General features: G+C 49.3%; 1 protein-coding gene across 1 annotated transcript in view; it reads right to left on the bottom strand.

Moving 5' to 3' along the window:
* STAB1 (stabilin 1) overlaps positions 1-21,730 on the bottom strand; it is a 151,160-nt gene extending 129,430 nt beyond the window's left edge. The window contains exons 1-2 of the mRNA XM_075005986.1: positions 21,456-21,730; positions 5,268-5,410 (exon numbers count right to left, since the gene is read on the bottom strand). Coding sequence (XP_074862087.1) covers positions 5,268-5,410; positions 21,456-21,536 — 224 coding nt within the window. The 5' untranslated portion in view covers positions 21,537-21,730. The remainder of the gene's footprint in view (positions 1-5,267; positions 5,411-21,455) is intronic.
* Between the last annotated feature and the right edge of the window lie 4,388 nt (positions 21,731-26,118).

Raw genomic sequence — 26,118 nt, 5'->3', positions numbered from 1 at the left:
ACCCACTAAGGTCATGGTGTGCTGTGACGGGGCTCAAAGTGTCCCTGAAGGGGAAACCGAGGAACCCCCACCCCCCAGGAGAGCATGTCAGAAACTTGAGCTGCTATACAGCAGGCCTGGCTCCCCGGCCCCACTTCCACCTGCAGGGAAGGGGGTGTCATACTATGGTCAGGTGACGATGCTCCAGAAGCAGAGCCGAAAAGCAAAGCACTCTGCTGATTGTCAGCATGGTAGTGCTGAGTTTAAAGTGACTAACACCTCTTTAATCCTTTGTCGATGGGGCCTCAAGCATTTCCAGGTCAGTTCCCAATGCTGATGCTATGCTATAGTTTCCCAAACAGGGGGGCGTGAAGAAATTCTGGGGGGCAGGGGGGTGAGGCAACCCAGCCCTCGCTTCATTTCCCCTGCTCCAAGAAAGATCCGGTGTTTGCTTCCGGCTCCCAGCCCTGCCATTTTACATGGGTGACCTGGTGCAGCTGCTATAAAAAGCAGGCTGCCAGCAAAGGCCCACATGGAGCTGGCTGCCCCCTGTAAAGGAGTGTGGGTTGCGCAGGAGGGAGGAGGATGGGGTTAGATGAAGGCTGTGGGAGCCTGGCTCAGGGGAGGGGAGGGAGATGGGGTAAGAGCAGGGGGGCTGGTGGTGCCTGACTTTGGGGGAGAGGAGGGGCTCGGGAGGCTGGCCCTGGTAGCACAGGGGGCTTGGGCGGCCGGCTCCGGCTTGGGCTAGCAGGGAAGAAGTGCTACATATTATTCTTCTATTTTTGTAAATACACCCCTGTGAAAAAAGCTTCTCAAGTTTACTCACATTAAAAACAAAACAAAGAAATCGACTGGATGTCAGAAACGATTTGCTTTGCACACTTTCATCATTCAAACCTAGGATCTTCCCACTTGTGAGGAAAATGCAATGCCATCCTTCACATTAAATTCAGTTGGTTTCTGCTATTTCTGCTGTTGAATTACATTTTTATTAAATGCTGGGGCCAAGAAAAACTATTTGTGCTTATTTTTAATTTTAATTGACATTGTTATATCTAGTTTTTGGGTTCATTTTAAATTATGAATTGAATTTTTGGTTAAAACGGGGGTTGAATGACGGTAAAGAAGAGACGGATGGGGGGAGTGGAGGTCTCAAAAATCAAAAGGGAGGCGTGATGTTGAAGAGTTTGGGAACCCCTGCTCCACGCAAACCACTTTGTTCCCTCAGTTGTAAAATCCCCCTGACGGCCTTCCTCTCCCTCACCCCACTCTGCCAAACTGTCTAGAGTATACGCCCGTCAAGACCACCTGTCTCTCGCTCTACGTGTACACAGCTCCTAATGCACGCGGCACTGCTCTCCCTTTGGGCCTCTGGATGCCTCAGCTTTGCGAATCCTCCTCACTTATGAAAGGAAACAGCAGAAAATGTTCGTGCCCTGTTGGGTTTTGCTGTTATTTCCTTAAATCAGGGCTGGGAACCATTTTTGGGTTGGGGGCCCTTGACCCGCAGAAAAATCAGTCAGGGTCACACGTGAGAAGCAACTCCTACCCTGCCCCGCCCCACCCTTGTGGATTTGGCTCTCAACAGAAAAACATCCGCAACTAAAAGAGAGTCACTCCCGTCAGTCCCCTCGCACACCAGCCTCAGAGCCTGGGGACCCAGGGCGAGTAGATTTGTGGGCCCCCCTAGGCTCTGCAGGGACCCAAAAATGAGGAGCTCAGTGCAGGAGGGGGCTGCCAGGCAGCGGGCTTGAGGTGTGGGGTGTTGGAGCAGACTTGGGGGGGTTAGGAATAGGATAGGAGGGTAGGATAGGATAGGGTATAGGATAGGAGGAAAGATCCTTTCATGGATCGGGAATTGGTTAAAAGACAGAAAACAAAGGGTGGGAATAAATGGTAAATTTTCACAATGGAGGAGGGTAACTAGTGGTGTTCCCCAGGGGTCAGTCCTGGGACCGACCCTGTTCAACTTGTTCATCAATGATCTAGAAAATGAGGTAAGCAGTGAGGTGGCAAAGTTTGCAGATGACACCAAGTTGTTCAGGACAGTCAAAAGCAAAAGGGATTGTGAAGAACTACAAAAAGATCTCAGCAAACTGAGTGATTGGGCAGCAAAATGGCAAATGGAATTTAATGTGGGTAAGTGTAAGGTAATGCATGTTGGAAAAAATAACCCAAATTACACGTACTACATGATGGGGTCAAATTTAGCTACGACAGATCAGGAAAGGGATCTTGGAGTTATAGTGGATAGTTCTCTGAAGACATCCACGCAGTGTGCAGCGGCAGTTAGTAAGGCAAATAGGATGTTAGGAATTATTAAAAAAGGGATCGATAATAAGACAAAAGATATCATACTTCCCCTATATAAAACTATGGTACGCCCACATCTTGAGTACTGCGTGCAGATGTGGTCTCCTCACCTCAAAAAAGATATATTGGCATTAGAAAAGGTTCAGAAAAGGGCAACTAAGATGATTAGGGGTCTGGAACGGGTCCCATATGGGGAGAGGCTAGAGAGACTGGGACTTTTCAGTTTGGAAAAGAGGCGATTGAGGGGTGATATGATAGAGGTATATAAAATCATGAATGGTGTGGAGAAAGTGAATATAGAAAAATTATTTACCTTTTCCCATAATACAAGAACTAGGGGACACCAAATGAAATTGATGGGTAGTAGGTTCAAAACTAATAAAAGGAAATTTTTCTTCACACAGCGCACAGCCAGCCTGTGGAACTCCTTGCCGGAGGAGGCTGTGAAGGCCAGGACTCTATTAGGGTTTAAAAAAGAGCTTGATAAATTTTTGCAGGTTAGGTCCATAAATGGCTATTAGCCAGGGATAAAGTATGGTGCCCTAGCCTTCTGAACAAGGGCAGGAGATGGATGGCAGGAGATAAATCACTTGATCATTGTCTTCTGTTCTCCTTCTCTGGGGCACCTGGCATTGGCCACCGTCGGCAGATGGGATGCTGGGCTGGATGGACCTTTGGTCTGACCCAGTGTGGCCATTCTTATGTTCTCATGTTCTTATGTTGGGAGTCTGGGTGAGAGGGGCCGCAGGAGCAGGGTGAGGGTCTGAGTGACAGGGGGGCTTACCTGGCACAGCTCTCCCGTCACTCCCTAGCACCACCTCCTGCCGCTCTGATTGGCCGGAATCACAGCCAGAGTGGCAGGGAAAACCCCTCTCCAGACAGCTGTGCCACTGCTCCCTCAGCAGGGGACGGGGAGGGGCGGAGGCACCAGCCGAGCCGGGAGCTGCTTTCCCTCAGCTACCCTCCGCCCCACCAGACAGAGCCCGTGGCCCAGATCTGGGCCCAGCCCTGCCTTAAATTTATCATTGACTCAACTCGTGCACCTTGTTCCACGTGTTTAGTGCTTCCATTGTCAGTCTGATCTCCAGGTAAGCGCGCAAGGACTGTTAAACGGCCAGGAGTAGTAAGACAGAAAGTAGCGGACAATGGAGCTCCATGCGCAGGACTGAACAGATCTGCAGACAACCATCTCTAGTGTTCTGTTTTTACACAGCCGTCTGGTAGATACATTTTCCCTTCACCCTTTCCCTATTATAGCTCCGCTAACAGAAATGAGTTCAGCTTAGCAGAATGAGCACAGGGAACACAGGAACAAGCACTAAGAAAAATAAGAGGGTTAAAAAAAAACAACACACCGACTTTGGTTTGGCTGCTAGACTAGCAGAGGGGAGGTAACAGCTCCCCGGTTCTATACCTGGGTCTCTGTTGTTGATTCAATGTGACCTTGGACAAATCACATATGCCAACTTTTTAATCATGGGTGCCTAGAATTAAGTCCCTCACACACCAATTGTACACCGTGCTTGGGGGCTGGCCACTCTGACCACACAGAAGTCCATGGGGATTTACGAGGGTCCATTCTTCCTTGCCTCTGAGGATAGAACAAGAGGCAATGGACTTAAATTGCAGCAGGGGAGGTTCAGGTTGGACATTAGGAAAAAGTTCCTAACCGTCAGGGTGATCAAACACTGGAACGAATTGCCAACGGAGGTGGTAGAATCTCCATCCCTGGAGATATTTAAGAAGAGGTTAGATAGATGGCTTTCAGGGATGATCTAGAAAGTGCTTGGTCCTGCCGTGAGGGCAGGGGGCTGGACTCAATGGCCTCTCGAGGTCTCTTCCAGTCCTACTCTTCTATGATTCTGTGATTCACAGGACACACCAAAAAATCCTGTGGCACCTTGAAGACTAACACACTTCGCCAAACAGAAGTTACCTGTCCTTAGCAGGACCAGGTAATGAAGCAAATTAAGCTGAGGGTGTCTCATTCATAGATGTGATGTAGACCTGCGAACATCCAAGATGAGGAAATTTGCCCTTGTAATGCATAAGCCAGTTAAGATCTTTATTCAAGCCTAAGTTAGTGGTGTTAAATTTGTAAATGAACTCCTGTTCAGACGCCTCCCTCTGGAATCGGATGATAAAGTTCTTTTGTACAAGGTTTTGCCCTCCCCCCCCTTTTTTTTTTTTGCTGCTGTATATACCCTGGATTCTGTAATTTCCACTCCAGCCCATCTGATGAATCTCCATCTCTAGAGGTTTTTGAGTCCCAGCTTGAGAAAGCTCTGGCTGAGTGATTTAGTTGGGATTGCTCCTGCTTTCAGGGAGGTGGGAGGGGAAGCAGGTTGGACACGATAACCTCCTGAGGCCTCTTCCAATTCTGTGTTTCTATGATTGGGGCCATAGTCTGTATTTAGGCCCCTAAATAAAAATCTCTTAAGTTTCAGGGGCACTAGTACCTGCAACTCTTGTCTAAACCAGGTGGAGCTATGGACTCTCACTACCTCTGAAAGTCAGGCCACTTTCATTAAAGATGCTTCAATGCGGGTTTTGGTACTTTGGTACTCTGGGCTCTCGCAGTGGACATTTTTGGCCACCGTTTCCTCCACAGGGTTGTGAAGTGTATGGCATTAATGTCTGCTCAGTTCTCTGAGTTCTTCAGAGGACAGCACTAGAGAAATGGACTGTTAAGTACCTTCTTACCCTTATCTATGCATCTGTCCATGAACTATGCCCTTCAGGCTGCCTCTTTCTCCGCCCTAATGCAGAATTCCAGTGCTCCCCACCCAATAGAAAGAACCAGCCACCACCCTCTTCCTTTATTCTTACACAAGACAGCCTCTTCCCTGGCCTGCAAAAAACACGCCTCGAACTGGTTGCTTACACGTGAGTCTATATACAATAAATACAAAGCAGTTATAGAAGGCAGCAAATTAAAGAGGATGTAGCCAGCTGAATAGGGAGGTGGGCCTTACCTGCAGCCTCTCTCCCCTGGCCCGTGCGTTGTCATTAGCCACCCTCTTGGACACAGGGCTCTGGAGGCCAAGGTCACAGCACAGGAGGTGCACGGTGAGGCCATCGTGAACATCATCTTGACGTTGCATTTCATGGATTTTAGCTTTGGAAAAAAAAGAGCAAAGCATTAAAAAGTGAAGTTGCTGATTTCATCTTCCTGCATCCTCTCTCCACCCTCAGGACCCTGGTTGCACTGGGAATCTCATCACAGGTGGCCAGCAGGCAGTCGGCTTAGCTACTGTAGTGCAAAACACAAATGCAGCCAGGCTGAATCACGACTGCGCACTTGGAGCAGTTTCTCCTGCTTGGATCCGAGACAAGTTGTGCCATGCACACCGTTACTCTGCTGGCTGACTCCAACATTTGCCTTTAATCTTATTTTTTTCTTACTGGTGTAACTAATATAAGTGGACGATGTTTCCTATCACGCAACAAGGATGAGGTCAGATGCTGACTTTGCTACTCTTTGTAACTGATCTCTTTGCTGTTCCAGGACCTTTGACACCACTCAAGCTGTATTTGTATTTCTCTCCAGACCCAAGCATCAACAGCCTTAGCAGGCACCATGTTGCAACTCCATCTCTTATTCTTCCCCCATTCACCCTTCTGAAAGAAACGTGCACAGCTGCGTTGTGAGCTGGTGGGGTGACTTTCTGTCGGTGGTGTCTGTGCATTTGTTTCCATTTTGCAGTGAGGGGCAGTTTGCGTAGCTGCCTGCGTGCCTGAGCATCTGTTTTGCAGAGAGGGGCAGTTGGAAAGCATGTCTGGCAGTTTGGCAAGTTTGCAAGGTGTGAACTGGGAGAGCTTCCTTCCAGGTGGGCCTTCAAGGGCTGATTAGATTGGAGGCAAAGCCTTCGAGCCGGGCCTAACCAGCTAGCAGCTCTATAAGAAGGCAGCACCAGCGAACCCTGTGAGCAGCTAACAGGGAGTTTCCCTGGGAGCTCGCCTTAGGGAGGAGCCCCATACTTGTTTTTACCTTTCTTGTACAGTGTTTCTCTTGTTCCCTTCAAGGCGGCACTAGAAACAAATAAGGGATCTCTGTAAAGGGAAAAAATGGAGAGGGATATGGCTGGTGAGAGGTCTGTTGTTGTGACCTGCATGGCATGTGCCATGTTTGTCTTCCTCCCGAATGAGGGAAAGGATTTTCTCTGCACCAAGTGTAAGCTAGTAGCCATTTTAGAAGAGAAGGTTAAAGGATTTGAGGCACAAATATCAACCCTCAGGCCCATCAGAGAGGGTGAAGACTTCCTGGATAGAAGGCAACAGATAATACTGCAGGAACAGCCGGCTGCCCAAAACAAGGAGGAGAACTGGAAGCATGTTACCTCCAGGAGGAGAAAACCAGTTCACGTCTCTCCAATTCCAGTGGAGTTAAGTAACCGTTTTCAGCCTCTCTCCACAGATGATACGGCAGAGATAATTGGGGCTCATACAATCCCTGGGAAGTATCTGAAAGAGTCCCCATGGTTTAGAAGGCATGGGATGTTCAGTCCTAGGGATGGGAGTTCTATGACCACCACCCCTAAGAGAAAAAGACGCGTGGTGGTGGTCGGGGACTCCCTCCTAAGAGGGACGGAGTCATCCATCTGGTGCCCGGACCTAAAATCCCGGCAAGTTTGCTGCTTGCCTGAAGCTAGAATTTGGGATATTACTGAGTCGCTACCAAAAATTCTTAAACATGTAGACTATTACCTCTTCCTACTTCCCCACGTAGGAACCAATGATACACCCAAGAACAACTTTGACAAGATCACGGCCGATTACGTAATCCTAGGAAGGAAGATCAAGGAATACGGAGCACAAGTGGTCTTCTCATCTATCCTCCCTGTGGAAGGAAGGGGTCCGCGTAGGGATTGTCGAATCACAAAGGCAAATGCGTGGTTGCGTAGGTGGTGTATCAGGGAAGGATTTCTTTGACCATGGGATTCTGTTTTGTGAACAGGGATTGCTGAGAAGAGATGGGATCCACCTCACTAAAAGAGGAAAGAGCATCTCTGCGGGCAGGCTTGCAAACCTAGTGAGGAGGGCTTTAAACTAGGTTTGTCAGGGGAAAGTGACACAAGCCCTGAGGTAAGTGGGGAAGGAGGAGAGAACAATCAAGTGGGTTTTCTGGGTGAAGAGGAGAAAGTGGGGCAAATCGGCCCCTTCTCTAAGATGCTTGTACACTAATGCCAGAAGCCTGGGGAACAAACAGGAAGAATTAGAGGCCCTGGCACAGTCACACAAGTCTGAGGTGGTTGGAATAACGGAGACTTGGTGGGACGATTCACATAACTGGAGCACGGTCATGGAAGGTTATAAATTGTTTAGGAAGGACAGACGGGAGAAGGAGGAGGAGGAGTTGCGCTCTGTGTGAGGGAGCAGTACGATTGCTCAGAGCTCCAGTATGAGGAAGGAGAAAATCCAGCTGAGTGTCTTTGGGTTAAGCTTAGAGGTGGAAGTAACAGAGGTGATGTTGTAGTTGGTGTCTGTTATAGGCCGCCAGATCAGGGAGATGAGATAGATGAGGTTTTCTTCAGGCAGCTAAGTGAAGCTTCCAAATCACAGGCCCTGGTTCTCATGGGAGACTTTAATCATCCGGATATTTGTAGGGAGACCAATACATCAGCACACAGACAATCCAGGAAGTTTTTGGAGAATGTTGGGGATAACTTCTTGGTACAAGTGCTGAAGGAACCGACCAGAGGCCGTGCGCAACTTGACCTGTTGTTCACAAACAGGGAAGAGCAAGTAGAAGAAATAGAAGTGGGAGGGAACCTGGGCTGCAGCGACCATGAGATCGTAGATTTCATGAACCGGACACAAGAAAGAAAGGTGAGCAGTAACATGCAGACCCTTGATTTCAGAGGAGCAGACTTTGACTCCCTGAGAGAACTGATGTGCAGGATCCCTTGGGAAATGAAGATGAAGGGGAAGAGAGTTGAAGAGAACTGGCAGTATTTTAAAGACGTCTTACTGAAGGCACAGGAACAAACAATCCCGCTGCATCGTAAGAAATGCAGACATGGTAGGCAACCAGCTTGGCTTAACGGGGAATCCTTAGTCAGCTTAAATTCAAAAAGGATGCATACAAGAAATGGAAATGTGGACAGTTGACTAAGAAGGAGTATAAACATACAGCTGGAGAATGCTGGGCAGTAATCAGGAAAGCAAAAGCACAATTGGAACTGCAGCTGGCAACGGATGTGAAGAGTAACAAGAAGGGTTTCCACAGGCATGTGAACAATAAACAGGTTATCAGAGAAGGTGTGGGGCCATTACTGGATGAGGGAGGTAACCTAGTGACAGAAGATGCAGGAAAAGCTGACGTACTCAATGCTTTTTTTGCCTCATTCTTCACGGACAAAGTCAACTTCCACATGACAGTCCTAGACGATGCAGTAGGGGAAGGTGGAGGGCAGCCATCTGTGGGGAAGGAACAAGTTCTGAGCTATCTAGAAAAACTAGATGTGCACAAGTCCGTGGGTCTGGATTTAATGCACCCCAGGGTACTGAGGGAATTGGAAGAGGTCATTGCTGAACCTTTGGCCATTACCCTTGAAGACTCTTGGAGGTCAGGGGAGATACCGGATGACTGGAAGAAGGCAAACATAGTGCCCATCTTTAAAAAAGGAAAGGAGGACAATCCAGGGAACCATAGACCCATCAGCCTAACCTCAATCCCTGGGAAAATAATGGAGGGAATCCTCAAGGAATCTGTTTTGGAGCACTTGGAAGAGGGGAAAGTGATCAAAAGTAGCCAACATGGATTCACCAGGGGCAAGTCCTGCCTGACCAGTCCGATTAGCTTCCATGACGAGGTAACAAGCTCTGTGGACATGGGGAAGTCAGTGGGTGTGATATACCTTGACTTCAGCAAGGCTTTTGATTCAGTCTCCCACAACAATCTTGTCCGTAAGTTAAGGAAATATGGATTGGATGCTTGGACTATAAAATGGATAGAAAGCTGGCTTGATGGTCGGGCTCAACGGCTCAATATCTGGATGGTGGTCTGTTTCAAGCGGAGTGCCACAAGGCTCGGTTCTGGGGCTGGTGTTATTCAACATCCTTATTAATGACCTGGATGAGGGACTGAATTGCACCTTCAGCAAGGTTGCGCATCACACAAAACTAGGGGGGAGAGGTAGATTCGTTGGATGGTAGAGAGAGAATCCAGAGAGACCTGGACAAATTGGAGGACTGGGCCAAAAGAAATCTGATGCGGTTCAATGAGGAGAAGTGTAGAGTCCTGCACTTGGGGCAGAAGAATCCCAAGCATCGTTACAGGCTGGGGACTGACTGGCTCAGCAGCAGTATGATGGAAAGGGACAGAGAAGTTACTCACCGTAGTAACGGTGGTTCTTCGAGATGTGTCCCCGTGGGTGCTCCACAATAGGTGTCGGGCTTGCCCGGCGCCGCAGATCGGATCTTCCAAGCAGTTTCTGCCGGACCGCGCATGTGCCGGCGCGCGCCGCTCCCTTGCGCGCTCCTGGCCATGTGCGCGATCCGGTCCCCGCCAGTTCCTCGACCAACCGCCTCGGGTGCCCCTGCAAAACACTAACAGAGATCCGAAGCGGGGAGGATGGGCGGGTAGTGGAGCACCCACGGGGACACATCTCGAAGAACCACCGTTACTACGGTGAGTAACTTCTCTTTCTTCTTCGAGTGTCCCCATGGGTGCTCCACAATAGGTGACTACCCAGCAGTAACCCAAGATAGGAGGTGGGTAATCGGATTATGTGCAGCTTGTCCCTGAGAGGACCGCTGCAGAGAGACGGGTATCCTCTTGGAATACCCTGTGAAGGGCGTAATGTTTGGCGAAGGTGTCGTAGGATGACCAGGTCGCCGCTCTGCAAATGTCTTGTAACGCAACGCCCTTGAAGAAGGCTGTTGATGCCGCCACCGCCCTAGTGGAATGAGCCCTGGGAGTGGCTGATAAAGGAGTCTTTTTGAGCTCGTAGCACATTTTTATGCAGGGTACAATGTGCTTTCAGATTCTCTGCGAGCAGAGACCTTCTCCTTTCGATTTGGGAGCGAGGGAGACTAGGAGTCTATCCGTTTTCCGGAAGGACTTGGTCCTGTCTACGTAGAAGGCTAGCGCCCTCCTCACATCCAAGAGGTGTAGGCGCGCCTCTTCATTGGAGTTATGAGGCTTTGGATAAAACGAGGGTAGAACAATAGGTTCGTTAACGTGAAACTCGGAAGAAACTTTGCGAACAAAGGCTGGATGCAGCCGTATGGTTACCGCCTCCTTGGAAAAAACAGTGCAGGGTGGCGTTGCCATGACTGCCGCGAGCTTGCTCACCCTACGAGCTGACGTAATTGCAAGAAGAAAGGTCGTCTTTATTGTAAGGAGGCGGAGGGGAACCGTGGCCAAGGGCTCGAACGGTGGTCCCATTAGCGTGGTAAGCACCAGGTCCAAGTTCCACGAAGGTGGAATCGGTTTCCGAGGCGGGTATAGGTTTACCAACCCTTTGAGGAACCTGGTAACCATAGGTTGGGCAAACACCGTGTGCCCTTCCTCCTCATGTCTGAATGCCGAGATGGCGGCAAGGTGGACCTTCAACGAGGATAGCGAGAGTCCTCCTCTCTTGAGGTCCAGTAAATACTCTAGTATTGTAGGAATAGGCACCAAAAGGGGGGCCAGCTGTTTGGTAGAACACCAAGTCGTGAAGCGAGTCCATTTTTGCTTGTAGGTCTTCCTGGTGGAAGTCCTCCTGCTACTTTCTAGGACTTGCTGTACTTCCACTGTGCATGTGCTCTCTAGGGAGCTGAGCCATGGATTAACCACGCTTGCAGTCGCAGGCTTTGGGGGTGCGGGTGCACTATGGACCCCTGGGCTTGCGTGAGCAGATCCGGCGCCACCGGAAGAGGCATCGGTGGATGGTCCGACATGCGCAGGAGTAGGGGGAACCATTGTTGTCGATCCCATGTTGGGACTATCAGGATCATCCGGGCCCTTTCCCTCCTGGCTTTCTGCAAGACTTTGTGGATCAGCACTGTGGGAGGAAACGCATAAAGCAGGGGGCCCCTCCACGGGATCGCGAACGCGTCCCCCAGGGACCCCCATCCCAGTCCTGCCCTGGAGCAGAATTGTGGGCACTTCTTGTTGTGCTGAGTGGCAAACAGGTCTATTTGGGGAAAACCCCATGCGTGGAAAATCGGCCGTAGCAGATCGGGACGGATCTGCCACTCGTGTGTGAGTGCAAAACGCCTGCTCAGCTGGTCTGCCTTCACATTGTGCGCACCCGGCAAGTATGAGGCTTTCAAGATTATATTGTTGGCGATGCACCAGTTCCATAAGCGGATTGCTTCCGCGCATAAGGCACGGGACCGAGCTCCTCCTTGCCTGTTTATATAAAACATGGTGGAGGTATTGTCTGTACTGATCCCAACGACTTTGCCTTGTATGTGGTCTCGAAAGTGTCTGCAGGCGTTGAACACTGCTCTGAGCTCCAGTATATTTATGTGTAGTGACTGTTCCGTGGGTGACCACAGTCCTTGAGTCACCTCTTCGCCCATGTGCGCTCCCCACCCTATGAGGGAGGCATCTGTAGTGAGAAAAAACCGATATTTGCGGCTGGTGGAAGGGTACCCCTGTTAGCAGGTTCCTGGGGTTTACCCACCATTGTAGGGATTTGCGCACCCCGGCTGTGGGCGACACCACCCTGTGAACGGTGTGTACTGCTGGTTTGTATACACTCGCCAGCCAGTGTTGCATGCTGCGCATGTGTAACCTGGCGTTCTGTACTACGAACTTTGCTGCTGCCATGTGGCCCAGCAGCTGCAAGCACGTCAAGACCGGCACTGTAGGGCTGAAGGTGATGACCTGCACGAGGGAACCGATGGCCCGAAAGCGAGCCTCTGGTAGATATACTCTCGCTGTAACCGAGTTTATGCGAGCCCCTATGAACTCTATGTCCTGTGTGGGGTCTATATTTGATTTTGCCAGATTGATAACCAGGCCGAGTGAAGAGAACGTGTTTGCTGTGACGCGTATCATGCGCAGAACCTCCCCCTTCGAGGCCCCTTTGAGCAGGCAGTCGTCCAGATACGGGAAAATAAATACCCCCTGTCTGTGCAGGTAGGCTGACACCACTGCCAAGGTCTTGGTGAAGACTCTGGGGGCCGAGGAGAGGCCAAACGGTAGGACCTTGTATTGGAAGTGTTCGTTGCCTACCATGAACCGGAGGAATCGCCGGTGAGCCGGATGGATAGTTATGTGGAAGTACGCGTCTTGTAAATCGAGGGCTGCGAACCAGTCTCCATTGTCCAGTGCTGTAAGGATGGAGGCGATTGTGGTCATCCGAAAACGTTGCTTGCGCAGGTACCTGTTGAGGCCGCGAAGGTCTAAGATGGGCCTCCAGCCTCCTGTCTTTTTGTCCGTGAAGAAGTACCTGGAGTAGAACCCTTTCCCTTGCAGTTGCTCTGGCACTCTTTCCACTGCCTGTATGAGCATGAGATGGTCCACCTCCTGCCTGAGCCTCGCTACATGGGAGGCATCCTGGAGGTGGGGCTTGGGTGGAGGTCGTGACGGTGGGAGCGACTGGAAGGGGATGGCGTACACCGTGGCTATGATCTCCAGCACCCATTTGTCTGTGGTGATCCTTTGCCACTGGTCGTAGAATGGTCGGAGGCGATGGTGGAATAGTCGCTTCGGATGACCTTGTGCGATGGTAGTGATGGCGCAGCCCTGGATCTGTATGTCAAACTTGTGGCCCTTGAATCTTTACTGGAATGAAGGACCGAGTCAGTTGATTCAGCAAACAGCTTCTGCGAGTCAAAGGGAAGGTCAACTATCTTCGCCTGCAGATCCCTCGGTATACCCGAAGTCTGGAGCCAGGACTCCCTTCGCATCACCACTGCCGTTGCTGTGGAACGTGCTGCTGTGTCCGCAACGTCCAGGGCGATCTGAACTCCCGTCCTCGAGGCTGCGTAGCCTTCTTGCACTATGGCCTTAAGCACCGGCTTTTTGTCCTCTGGAAGCGAGTCCATGAGGGAGGTTAACCTGGAATAGTTGCCGAAATTATGGTTCGCTAAGTGCGCTGCGTAATTTGCCATTTGCAACGTTAAAGTGGAGGAGGAGCAGACCTTTCTGCCGAACGGCTCTAGCTTCTTGGCATCTTTGTCTGTTCCCCCTGTTCTGAATTGAGATGTCTTTGATGTTTGTTGCGACGACTCCACCACCAAGGAATTTGGCTGTGGGTGGCTGAACAGGAACTCCATGCCCTTCGCCGGCACGAAGTATTTCTTATCCGCTCTCTTTTGGACAGGCGGAATAGTCGCAGGGGTCTGCCATATCGTAGTGGCGGACTCTAAGATCGCTTCATCAAGCGGTATTGCTACTCTGGAGGAGGCCGGAGGTCTCAAATTTTTGAGGAGCTTATGGTGTTTCTCTTGCACCTCTGCTGTCTGGATGCCTTGCGTGAAGGCCACCCTCTGAAACAGCTCTTGAAACTGTTTGAGATCGTCCGGAGGATGGACGTCCCCCGGGGCCGTAGCCTCGTCCGGGGAGGAGAGCGAGGAACCGCTGGGGTACGTCTCTCTGGACCCTTCCGGTTCCTGCTGGTGATGGTACACCCTCTCACTAGAGGTTTGCGAGGGAAAATCTCGGGGCTCCATAACCAGTCCCCCCTGAGATGCTTGAGTCTCTGTCCCCGGTCGCAATTGCCCTCGGGGGTACGAGATCGTCTGTGGGGATCTTTCCCTAGTAGATAGCCGATGGTGTCTATGCCCCGCGTGGTAGGGGCGACCATGGCAGTATAGGCACTGTTCTTGGGAAGGTGACCTAGACCACTCCCTTGGTGCATACCCTCTGCGCCTGGGGGAGGGAGATCGTCGAGACACTGGAGAGAGCGATTTTGCATAATAGTCCAGCGGTTCAAACCCCAGGAAGGGTGAAGGTGGTCCCAGCCAGGGTGAGGCTGGTTGCAAAAATGGAGAAGGGGGCTCCGGGCAGGCTAGGGGGGACCCCTGCCTTCTGGTTGGAGTCTGCAACGTAAGCGGAGGGCTGTGAGAAAGCAACTCCACAGCCCTGTCCGGAGAGGGGCTGCAATGCCTCCTCTTGTGTGCAGCCTTCCCCCTCCCTGGAGGAGGTAACTCCGCCCCCTGACGCACAGGGGATCCCGGCCCCGTCCGCACCGTGCTCGGCACGCTCAAAGGCGGTGTCCTTCGGTGCCTGCAGGCTGCGTGCCTGCGCGCTCTGCACCGCCGGTTCTCCGGGGGTCGGTGCCGCTGCCTGCGGTGCCGCCGGCACCGGCGCTTGTTTAGCCGCCGCCCTGCCTGCGGTGCGGGGCGGCTGGCTGATTATCGGAGGCTGAGCCGCCGCCGATCAGCTGTTGCTGCGGCTGGGGGCTGCTCGCTCCTCCCGTCCCGCTCGCTGTTGCTGTCAGCAGGGATCGGGCTGGGGAGGCTTTCCTCCATTTTTGCGCTGATGGGGTGAGGGAGGCAGCTTTCCTTTTATGGGCCCCAGAGGGTCCCTCCTGCTGCGGCTGCTCCGGCACGTCTGGCTGGAGGGCCTTATCAAAAAGCAGCATTTTAAGCCGCATCTCCCTGTCTCTCCTTGCTCTGGCTGTTAATTTAGCACAGAAGGAGCAGTTCTGTGCAACATGGGACTCCCCAAGGCACCTTATGCATAGACTGTGCCCATCGGACGCTGGCATCGCCTCTCGGCAGGACTCACATTTTTTAAATCCTGAAGAGGACATTGTTGGTGAGTCTTTCAGTTGTTAAACGGGTACTTAGCACCTTCTCTGTGCTGTTTTCCCCTTCCGATGGCCTGCCGCAGCAGGAGGGCTGATGGCCCTATGCTCCTGGCCTCCGGCGCTTGTTACTGGGACTGGATTGAAGCTGTCCCGCTTGTAGTTTGTTTGTTGCTTTTGTTTTTTTTTTTGCAAAAATAACAACCGGCTAACTTGCAGTAGCCTAAGTACTTGAAAAACTTTAAAGAAAAACAGTTAAAGTCATTGAATACGCTACTTGGCCTTAGCCTAGTTCGGATTCCGTCTGCAGCCGACGGCGGTTAAGAGGAACTGGCGGGGACCGGATCGCGCACATGGCCAGGAGCGCGCAAGGGAGCGGCGCGCGCCGGCGCATGCGCGGTCCTGCAGAAACTGCTTGGAAGATCCGATCTGCGGCGCCGGGCAAGCCCGACACCTATTGTGGAGCACCCACGGGGACACTCGAAGAAGAACTAGGGGTTATGGGGATGAAAGGCTGGATATGAGTAAACAGTGTGCCCTTGTAGCCAAGAAGGCTAACGGCATACTAGGGTGCATGAGGAGGAGCATTTCGGGCAGATCTAGAGAAGTCGTTATTCCTCTTTATTCGGCACTGGTGAGGCCACATCTGGAATATTGTGTCCAGTTTTGGGCCCCCCAGTATAAAAAGGATGTGGATTTGCTGGAGCAGGTTGAGTGAAGGGCAACAAAAATGATTAAGGGTCTGGAGCACAAGACTTATGAGGATAGGCTGAGGGATTTGGGCTTGTTTAGTTTACAGAAGAGAAGACTTAGAGGTGATTTAATAGCAGCCTTCAACTTGTTGAAGGGGAGCTCTAAAAAGGAGGGTGAGAAACTGTTCTCAGTGGTGTCAGATGGCAGAACAAGGAGTAATGGTCTGAAGTTGAAGAGGGAGAGGTGTAGATTAGATATTAGGAAAAACTACTTCACCAGGAGGGTGGTGAAGCACTGGAATGCAGTGCCTAGAGAGGTGGTGGTTTCTCCATCCCTTGAGGTTTTTAACTCCCGGCTGGACAAGGTCCTGGCTGGTATGACTTAATGGGGGTTGATCCTGCTCAAAGCAGGGGGCTGGACTAGATGACCTCCTGAGGTCCCTCCCAGCCCTGTGATTCTGTGAAACGCTAAGCAAGTGCCATTAATTGGAGCTGGTGTTTTAAAAGTCTACAAACGCAGTTATGACAGAACAATACAAACCTCTAGGGAGGCAGCCTCATTTGTTAGGGGGTTGGAAGAAGGATGCAGCCCCTTTCACCTTCATGCCACAGATTCAATTCAAATGACAGTCTGAAGTGAAGTGAACTCAACTCAATTCCATGTAAGCAGGTGCAGTCGAACACCAGTGATGGAACTGGCAGTCTTGCTGGAGAAAGGAGAAGGACAAAGGGCTAAATGGACACAGGGGCTGTACTACCCTCTCAGTTCTAGGCATGCCACTTGTATGTCAGGGAGGTACGCAGGAGCCAGACCCGTTTGCACTGCAGCTGCATCTGTTACATAGATAAAGAGGACTTCAGTCCCCAGAACTTGCTATCAGGCACCTCTCCTCAGTCATAAGGCCTAGATAGGATTACAGCTGCAACATTCTTTGGCCCTATGTGAGAAAGTCTCCACAACATCCTCTGGCAGTGAGTTCCACAGGTTGACTGTATGCTGAGTGAAGAAAAAGTTACTTTTGTTCTAAATGTGTGCCAGGAGATCAGTCAGGATATGCGCCAGTGTTCTCGCAGCCAGAAATACATGCGCCAGGAACCCTCAAACTAATCAGGGAAGATTCTCTTCAGGAACCCCGATGTATGTATTGAGATTTTTTCCCTGCTAAAACAGGGCAGAGTAGCAAAGTCTAACTAGATCTCCGTCCCAGAGAATATAGTCATAGCTATTTGCCAACAAAAAAGGATGTGGCCAACTCTCACAGCTTTATTGCGAGTCTTGTGATACTTGGTAGCCTTGATAAGAATGGCCACACTAGGTCTGACCAAAGGTCCCTCTAGCCAGCATCCTGTTTTCTGACAGTGGCCAATGCCAGCTGCTCCAGAGGGAGTGAACAGAGCATGCAATCATTGCATGATCCCCCTCCTGACATTCATTTCCAGCCTCTGACAAACAGAGACCAGGGACGCCACTGATGGGTCTCACCTCCATGAAACCATCTAGTTCTTTTTTGAACCCTTTTAAAGTCCTGGTCCTCACAACCTCCTCTGGCCGTGAGTTCCACAGGTTGACTATGCGCTGTGTGAAGAAAAACTTGCTCTTATTTTAAACCTGCTGTCTACTCCACATCATCTGCCTCAGATGGCCCCCCTCACTGGGCACCAAGGGACCAGTGCAACCCCCTCTCGCTGAGGTATTACCAGGTGGAGAATCCCTGTTCCTAACTGAATGGCAAAACTGCCTCAGTAGTGGCAGCAGCTGCTCACCAGCAGGGATCTGAGGGGCATTCTGTCACAGCTCTCTCCCCACAGCACAACGGTTCTGCGCAGCAGGTTTGGCTCCCCCTGCCATACTCTAATTCCACTAAGTCAGACTCATTTTAATTAGATAAGGGTTAACCTTGAGGTTCCCTTCATTCCTCTCTGAATGCCCCACAAGTTCCCACATGCCAGAGAGGAGTTGCTCTGATTGACTGCAGGGAGGAAAGACCTGAGGTGGCCACAACCCCCAGTCTAAAAGGAGTAGCTGCCATTAATGAGATGGGGAGGAGCAGGAGAAGGCCATACCAGAGGAGTCAAGCCTTAATGAAATATTAGTACTGCTACAGGTTGAACCTCTCTAGTCCGGCACCCTCTCATCCAGCAACACCCGCAATCCAACATAAGTTTAGCTGGCCGGACGACTGCTTATCATGGCTACAGCCCAGTTTCCCCGTGGTCCCATCAAGTTTGTTTACAGCCACCTGTCCTGGCTCTCAAGTGTTCTGTGTAACTAGCCCAGATCAACTTACTCCTCCCAGCAACTTCCACAATGCTCTCAGAGTCAGTGGAGGCAGGAGAGGCAAGACCTAGGATCCAACAAGCTTAATCACCGATGGAGATACACACCTAAGCGATACTCAGAAGCACCCAGCAGATCTTCATTTAGCAGCCAGAATTTCCATGCCTCATTCCAAAAGTGGTGTGCTTTCAATTATTTCTGCGCGGTTGCTAGTTTCCTTCCCAAGGATGTATTTGTTCCAGTTGTACGAGCGTGACACAAAAACATTTTGCATCCCTCCTGGACAGTGCTCACAGCTTGACATTTTTCTTCAAGTGCCTCTGTTGTCAGTTCCGAGTCAGAACCTCAACCGCTTGTAAAGCAGCTGAGCCCCACCGAAATCAAGGGAGGAACATGAATTCACACTGGCTCAGGCCCTGACCCTATCTCTGAAATTCTTGGAGTACTGGGAAATATTTCTATTTCCATGAGAGTGTCAAAAATGGAGGTAAAGTGATTCTCCTGCACTAGCGTCTGCCTATAAGTAGAGCCCCGTGAGGATATACATTTATACCCGTGGATGTGGCTATCAATCTGTATCCACAGAAATGCAAAGCTCTCCCAGGTACTGCTGGTGTGTGGAAGGGCCAAGGGCAGTACAGCTGCGCCAGAGAGGCTGCTGTTGCAGGTTGCTGGCTCCTGGGAGCAGCAACCCCATGTTCTGGTCCTTTGACCACCCCGTGGCTCCACGTATGACAATTTATATCCACGAATATCAATTTGTATCTACACAGGGCTCTTCTAAGACTCTGCTGTCAACTTGCCAGGCTGTGATGGGAACATGTACCTGCCGATAGCTATTAATACTTGAGTAGCCCAGAGAGGCTCCCACCACAATCGGGGCCCCACTGCTCTAAGTGCTGCATGAACCGTGCACCGCTGCGAAGAGCTTTCCATCTAAATGGACAAGACAAAGACTGGACGGGAGGAAAGGCGTGAGGTAACATGCCCAAAGGCCATGCTGTAGGACAATGGCAGAGCCAGGAACTGAACACCATTTTTCAGAGCCCCAGGCCAGGGCTGAGTCCAGTAGAACACACCGCACACTTCTTTTGTCCTACCCGAGTCAGGCTCGAGAGAAGTCTCCGCAAAGTGTTGTCAGCAGGAGGACTGATTCACCCCAGTCCTTGGGGTCAACTTATCGACAGTCCTCCCCAAAAGAAATGACAGCATCTGTCCGGCACACTCTGCCGTCTGCCTGGTCTGCTGGGCAAGTGATAGCCTAGGCTGTTTTGGAAGACACGTCGGAGGCCTGCCTGGGTAAAGTGGTTGGTTGAAGGGGAATTCATGGCCTGCCTCTGGAGGGCAAGAGCTCTGACTCATCAGGGTGTTTGTGTGTAGTGATTATGTCAGGCCCCCCAGTAGGTACAGAAAGGGCAGAGTGGTGCACAGTGGAATAGTGTTATTTATGGACCGTATTTGGAAAATACAGCCTGGTAAAGAAGCAGCGGTGGCTCAAGCCTGGGACTGCACCACAGAAGCCCCATGTTCCAGGTCTGAGATGGTTCTACAGCATGGCCTTCATTAAGTCATTTATGCACACTGTACCTCAGCTTTCCCATCTACTCCCCTTCCATCACAAGGGAGGCAGCCATGCTGTTTCTAGAGCCCCTTGAAAAGCGTGGCTGAAAGGCAGGACAGACAATCCACGTTAGATTCCTTGTTCTCTGACAAAACCCTTTCCAGCATCCCTCCAGTTCTGCCCCGCACTCGCCTTGGATTGGTTTGTGAGAGGAGTCACCTGAAGCTTGAGGATTTCAACATCCTGTCAGTGCTCTCTCTCTCCAGATTGATGGATAGCCTCAGCTCCCTTTGCTAAAAGGTCTCTCCATCCATTTTTTCCCAGCCTCTACTGTTGGACAGAGGGCAGCCCTTCCACCGCTCAGTCACCAGAGAACAAGATTCCTAAAAGTCTCACGCAACTTCTAACTTTGTGGGCTAGTTCCTTCCTCTGTCAGCAGGAGACAACGGCAACAGGTACTTTGTATCGTGAACAAACAAGCCCTCCATCCTACTGAAACTGCAACTACCCCACCACAGAGCTCAGAAAACCAGCCTGAATAAAGCAACAAGCATGGTCCTCCCTCTAGGCCAGTGTTTCTTAAACTAAGTTCTGCAGAACAAGGGTGGCTCCATGAACAACTCACAGGTGTGCCGTGAGCCTCTGACACCTTTTTGTTCACTGATGGTGTATATTTTCTGTTATTATAATCAGATATGATGCTACTTCCTGATTGCTATGATACCTGATTAAATTACTTCATTTTGTTTTTGCTGTCTATGTTGCTTTTTTTTTTTTTTTTAAAGTCTAGTAATATTTTTAAAGAAAATTTTCATGTGTGCTCCGCACAGAAAATATTATTGTTTGATATTCCACAGTCTTAAAAAGTTTATGGAAAACTGGTCTAGACAATGCTGCTAAACATGAAAAGAGCGCTGGATGTACGAACCCAAACAAAAATCTGTCTAAGGGAAAACATTTCGTATTGCTCACACAGACTGTGCCAAGAAATATGTTACAAGCCCATTTTTTCCTGTTGCGTCAAGGTGTGCAGATACAACAGTGAATAGTGTGTGGGGTTCACCTGGAAGCCTAGATAGACCTATTTGCAAAGTTAATTACAAAACTGCATTGTGGTCTTTATGCAACTCTATAATAACTAATCACTACATCCACTCTCCAATGTTTACAAGCAACTCCATGACAAATTAATGTACAGGCAACAAACGGATGTATCTATTGAGGAGCGAGCTTTCAATTGTGCCTTATTAAGGGTTTATGGCAAAAATCTTACCATTCTTCCAAAACCTGTCAGCTATGACAGACAGTTCTATGACAGTGAAGACAACTTTGTTTGCCCAGTTGCTGAGACAGCTGCCCTGCTTTACTCATGCGCTCCTGGGCAGGTTTGGGGTTGGATTCTGGGCTGGGCTTTGCTTCTTCTGGGCACATTGGCTCACTGTTTACACCCCCACACTGGGCACCGTGTCAACCATAAGCATTTTCAAGCCAACTTTTCAACAGCTGCAATTTAGAAACACTTTTCAAAAACACTGAGGAAATTCTACAAGGCGTTTTTCAGGCCCAATCCTGCCAGGACCAAAGTTCCTCTGACACCAGTGAAGTTAGCAGGAGTTGAGAATGCTCAGCCTCTTGCAGAACTGGGCCCACAGTCCTCATGCTGCTGTTATCAGTACTGATAATAAGTAAATCAAAGTTTAGTCAAAATCCAAGCACAACTCCATACCTTTTACATATAAAATACAGACTAGAGATATTGACACATAGAGAGGAAAGGTAACAGATCATCTTAAAGCCTAATTTGGGAGGTGATTCAATATATAATAATCCACATCGAAATCATTTGGGGGGCATAACGCTTTGGTGTCAGCAGCCATCCGCAAACAAGTAATTGTCCTGCAATCATTTACCCCTGAAACAAAGGTTTGCGAACTTACCTTCTGACTCTGCCCTTCAGCCGTGGAAATGAACCATGTTGCTAAGAAGGGAAACAGCAACCCTGGAGGATGCATTTTCATGCTTTTAGAGACGGGACCCTTTTCTTGAAGCGGGTGGGAGTGTGGAGGATGAAATTTCTGCAAGATATGGACCGCCTACTAAGAAGCAGATCCAAGAAAATACAGAGGTTAAACAAACAGCGAGAAAAACACTTCGGCACTCTGGATCTCCTACTCCAAAGTATACAGAAGTGATTCTGCTACTTTTTATGTCAAACATGAGTCAACAACAGTTTTTTTCCTCTCTCTCCTTTTTTAAACACACACACACAAAATCCTGTGAGTAGCAGGTTTACTGAAAACAGGAACATCTACGGATTTCCTCCCACATATCAGTTCAAAACAGATGGAAGGAAATCCTTAGTTTGCAACTGATTGGAATGAAATATGTTAACTGCATCCTTAACTGGAGGCAAACCCAAAAGACAAAAGATACACTGTGGAACCTGGATGGCAATGAATTTCAATTAATTCCTGATAACACAACCAAGCCAACTAAAAAATGTCCATCTCTTGCACGGGGCAGCAGATATTTTTCTTTACAGTAACTGCAGATGGTCTATATGGTACTTAAGATAACAAATATAAACCCACCATTGGTCCCGTTGTTGGGGTTTGATGTTTAGTTAAAGTGCATGATTCGCTCCACAAGAAGAGTGTTACGTTACCAAACCAGTTACTCCGTGGGTGGCGGCAAAATATGTAAGTTATTTTCTAAACACATTACTGGTAGCTAAATTAATTCCCAAGGGAGGTGGCATAATGAAGCCCTGACATTTAAGGGACGGGGCTGGTCTTGCACAGAGTTTGCCACTGAATCTCTCTTGCTGGGGGCAATGTAGGATATCGAGAAGATTCACAACATGCTTGTTGGTCACTTTATCTACAAATGCTGCCAATAGCATGCAGTTTGTTTAGCTGTTTAAGGATTTGCCCAAATAGCACTTCACTGTATATGCCATTATGCTACGGTAACAGTGACTATGTATAGTCACCTTTTTTAGCCATATCAAAATGTGAGTATAAAAGCAAACTGGCCACTTTTAGAACGGGCGTACATATCAATGAACACTTGCAGTGTGTTTAGTTGTAATACTTAACATAGTATTTGGCACATACACATTCACAGAGCATCTATTACTATACAGTACACATGGCCTACACGTACCTGACCCCAGCCCCGAGTACATTAAAACATAAAAACTTAGATACGTTACTTACTAATGCTGTTAATTATTGTCTACCTCCTCTCCCTCCAACAGACACATAGCCAGGCCGACGAAGAGTGGTACTACATATCTCACTGCAACAGGATGCAAACAAGATGAAAATTCATCCACAAGGCCTGTATAAAAAGTCCCAGCCCCTCAATTCACTTCCAGCTTTATCAGTCGGTTCAGCCCATCTGCCCCAGGGGGCTTTGTGATGTCACTGTGCCCTAGGAAAAGGGCCACACAGGCTGCTCAGTGCAGAGAGCCAGGCCGGTCAGGTCCACAACAGTGTGAAGCATAGATCAGAGGAGCGGAATCAGGGGCCAGCAGAGACACCATGGGGCCTGACATTCAGAGGGGGTTGTGTGGGGATAGAGTCTGACAGGAGAAGGAGGCAAAAGACAAACTGATATTCAGGAGAGGGACGGGAGTGAGGGGTCAGGTGTCTGTGTTCTCCTCTTCTAAACATCTGTATCTCCCACCCCTGCTTCCTTTCAGTCATCAACTCTCCGGCTCTATCCCCATCCCAATGCAGCCACCTTCCTGACAGCCACTCCTTCCTGGGCCTCCACCTATCCCCAGCGAAAAGGACCAGCAACCAGAAGAGCTTCCCAAATGGGAATTCCTGCCTTATCTTTCTTTCCCAGTGAAAACCCATCCCCCTCTGGCCCCCCATGGTGACCATCCTCCCAGGCTCCCGTGTTCCCCAGCTGACAGACACCCTGATTTGATTACTCCTCCCTTGGTCAAAGAGGAACAAGCATCCCACTTTACTCTGCAAACAGCCCACCTACTCTACCCCAAACTCACTGTAGATGACATGCCTGTTCAGGCTGTAGAGCAGAGCAATATGATAGGTAGAGTCTCTCAGCATAAGATAACAGCATCTGCTAAACTACATTTCCTTTGTTTAGTGCCACGCTACTCCAATATGGCAGCCAATAAACGAAAGCACTAAACCTAGTTATGTCACTAGTCTCTCGTCACGTGCACATACTTCTCCTTAGAATTAGCACTTCTCAGGAGAGTAAGGTTTCAATGAACAAGGCCAAAGCTGAACTCACTCTCACAGCAAATAAAAATCACCAAAAAGGTTGACTGCACAAATGATCATTCAAAAATCCAGCACCCATGACTGAAGCCACTATGGGTCATTAAGAATGAGGACGTTAGCCATTATAAACAAATCAAGGCACCGTGGGAAGGAAATTTACATATTCAAATTGCTGTTAAACTGCCCAGGAGTTGGACAGCAACATTCTTCTGCCTTTGATTTGAGATTTAGACTCAATGCAGCTGTTGGAACTGCAGGGTGGCTAAGGCTAACCTGCTACCAGCATTCTGGAACTGTGCTTATTACATTCACAGGTGTTGAGAGTGGGAGGATGAGAACAATGCAATAATAGAAGGTAATCTTGCTGGATCTTACACTTTAAGATGTTAACATGCATCTGAAGAAGTGAGTTAACTCACGAAAGCTCATGCTCTTAACTTTCCTGTTAGTCTATAAGGTGCCACAGGACCCTTCGTTGCTGCGACAGATCCAGACTAACACGGCTACCCCTCTGACACTCATCTACAGCTGGTGACAGATTTTCAAGAGTGGCCAGCTCTTACTGAGGGACCTAAAGAAGGGATGGACAGCAAACAGTAGCTCCTAATAAACAATGGCCAGGTTTTCAGAAGTGTGCAGCACCCAAAGTGTCAAGGATGCAAAAGGGGGAAACAAGGACTATTCTCAGGGTTATATATTGCTGCCTATAATTGTAGCATTGACCTACTGTAGGGAATTTCCCTTCTGAGTTCCTGATATCATTGCCATGGTGCTCTCAAGAGGCCAGTGGTTATGTCATCTTATCAGAGCAAATTTCAGTTAAGACAAACATGTTAGTGGAACAAATAGCAAGCAGTCCTATAGCACCTTAAAGACTAACACATTTATTAGGCAATGAGCTTTTGCGGGTAAGACCCACTTTGTTAGATTTTGGCACAGACAATTAGAATCCAGGGTTTAAATAGTCGGGGGAGGGGAGGGACGAGGGAAAAGATGAATATCCAGAAGTCACCTACTTCACGATAGGCCCACCAAGGAAAACAGAGCACAGCTTGTCCTGACCTATAGCCCTCAGCTTAAACCCCTCCAGCACACCCTTAACAATCTCCACATCCTGGACTGGAACATGATCCCTCACTCTCTCAGGCCTTGGCTGACAGGCCTGTCTTCTCCTACAGACAGCCGCCCAACCTCAAGGAAATACTGACCAGCAGCCACCCACAGAAACACTAACCAAGAGACCTATCCTTGCAACAAACCTCCTTGCCAGTTCTGTCCCTATATCTATGCTAGTGACACCATCACTGGACCTAACCACATCAGCCACACAATCAGAGGCTCATTCACCTGCACATCCATTAAGGCGATATATGTCATCATGTGCCAGCAATGCGCCTCTGCCATGTACATTGGACAAACCTGACAGTCTCTGCACGAACGGATGATGAATGGACATAAACCCGATATCAGGAATGTGAATGCACATAAACCCATAGAACACTTCAACCTCCCTGGACATTCAGTAGAGGGTTTAAAAGTAGCCATTGTCCTACAAAATGATTTTAGCACAAGATTAAGAGGGAGACATCTGAATAGGAATTCACTTGCAAATCTGACTCTGAAAATAGGCTTTAACAGAGATCTCAATTACCTTATACAATACGAGGACAATTTCCCCACCTTTGAAATTTGCAGGAATGGGACACACCCTACTTAATTTGCTTCTTCTAGGCATCCTACTAGTCAGCAGTAACCCCCTTTTATCACCTCCTTCCTCCTCCCATGCCTGGCTATATAAACCCTAGATTCTAACTGTCTACTTCAACAGTCTGGAGAAGTGTTTGTTGCAGTGTGTGTGTGTTTGTTAGTCTTTAAGGTGCCACGGGACAGCTTACTATTACTGAAGCTACAAACATACACAGCTCCCCCCTAAGTACGTTAATGGAAGATGATACACAATTTAAAATGGACACAGTAGCTCCACTTGAGAGAGGCAGGACTTAATATAAGAGATTAAAATGTTTTTTTTAAACTCACTAAAAGGGTCAGACATCTTTTGCCCTGGGTTGCTGGGTGACCAGCAGTAATTACTATCAGGCAGCGGTCTTGTCCCCAGACCATCGTGGATAGATTTCAAGATCACTCACAGTGCTCTCTTACCTCTCACTCCCGTGGGCAGTCTCACGAGCGAGGTCAACAACCGACTAAAATATTGGCAAATCAGAGGAAATTTGCACCACGGTGGCAGGTATCGTTCCTTTGATACAGGTAAATAAAAGTCTCTGCCTGTAGTAATTTCTATGCGGCACCTTTCCCAGGGACTGAACTGAGAATGCCG

Source organism: Carettochelys insculpta, chromosome 11 (genome assembly GCF_033958435.1).
Source record: "Carettochelys insculpta isolate YL-2023 chromosome 11, ASM3395843v1, whole genome shotgun sequence".
In the NCBI taxonomy this organism is placed as follows: Eukaryota; Metazoa; Chordata; order Testudines; family Carettochelyidae; genus Carettochelys; species Carettochelys insculpta.
Note: the sequence above shows the minus strand (reverse complement) of the source record. Positions and strands in the feature narration are given on the sequence as shown.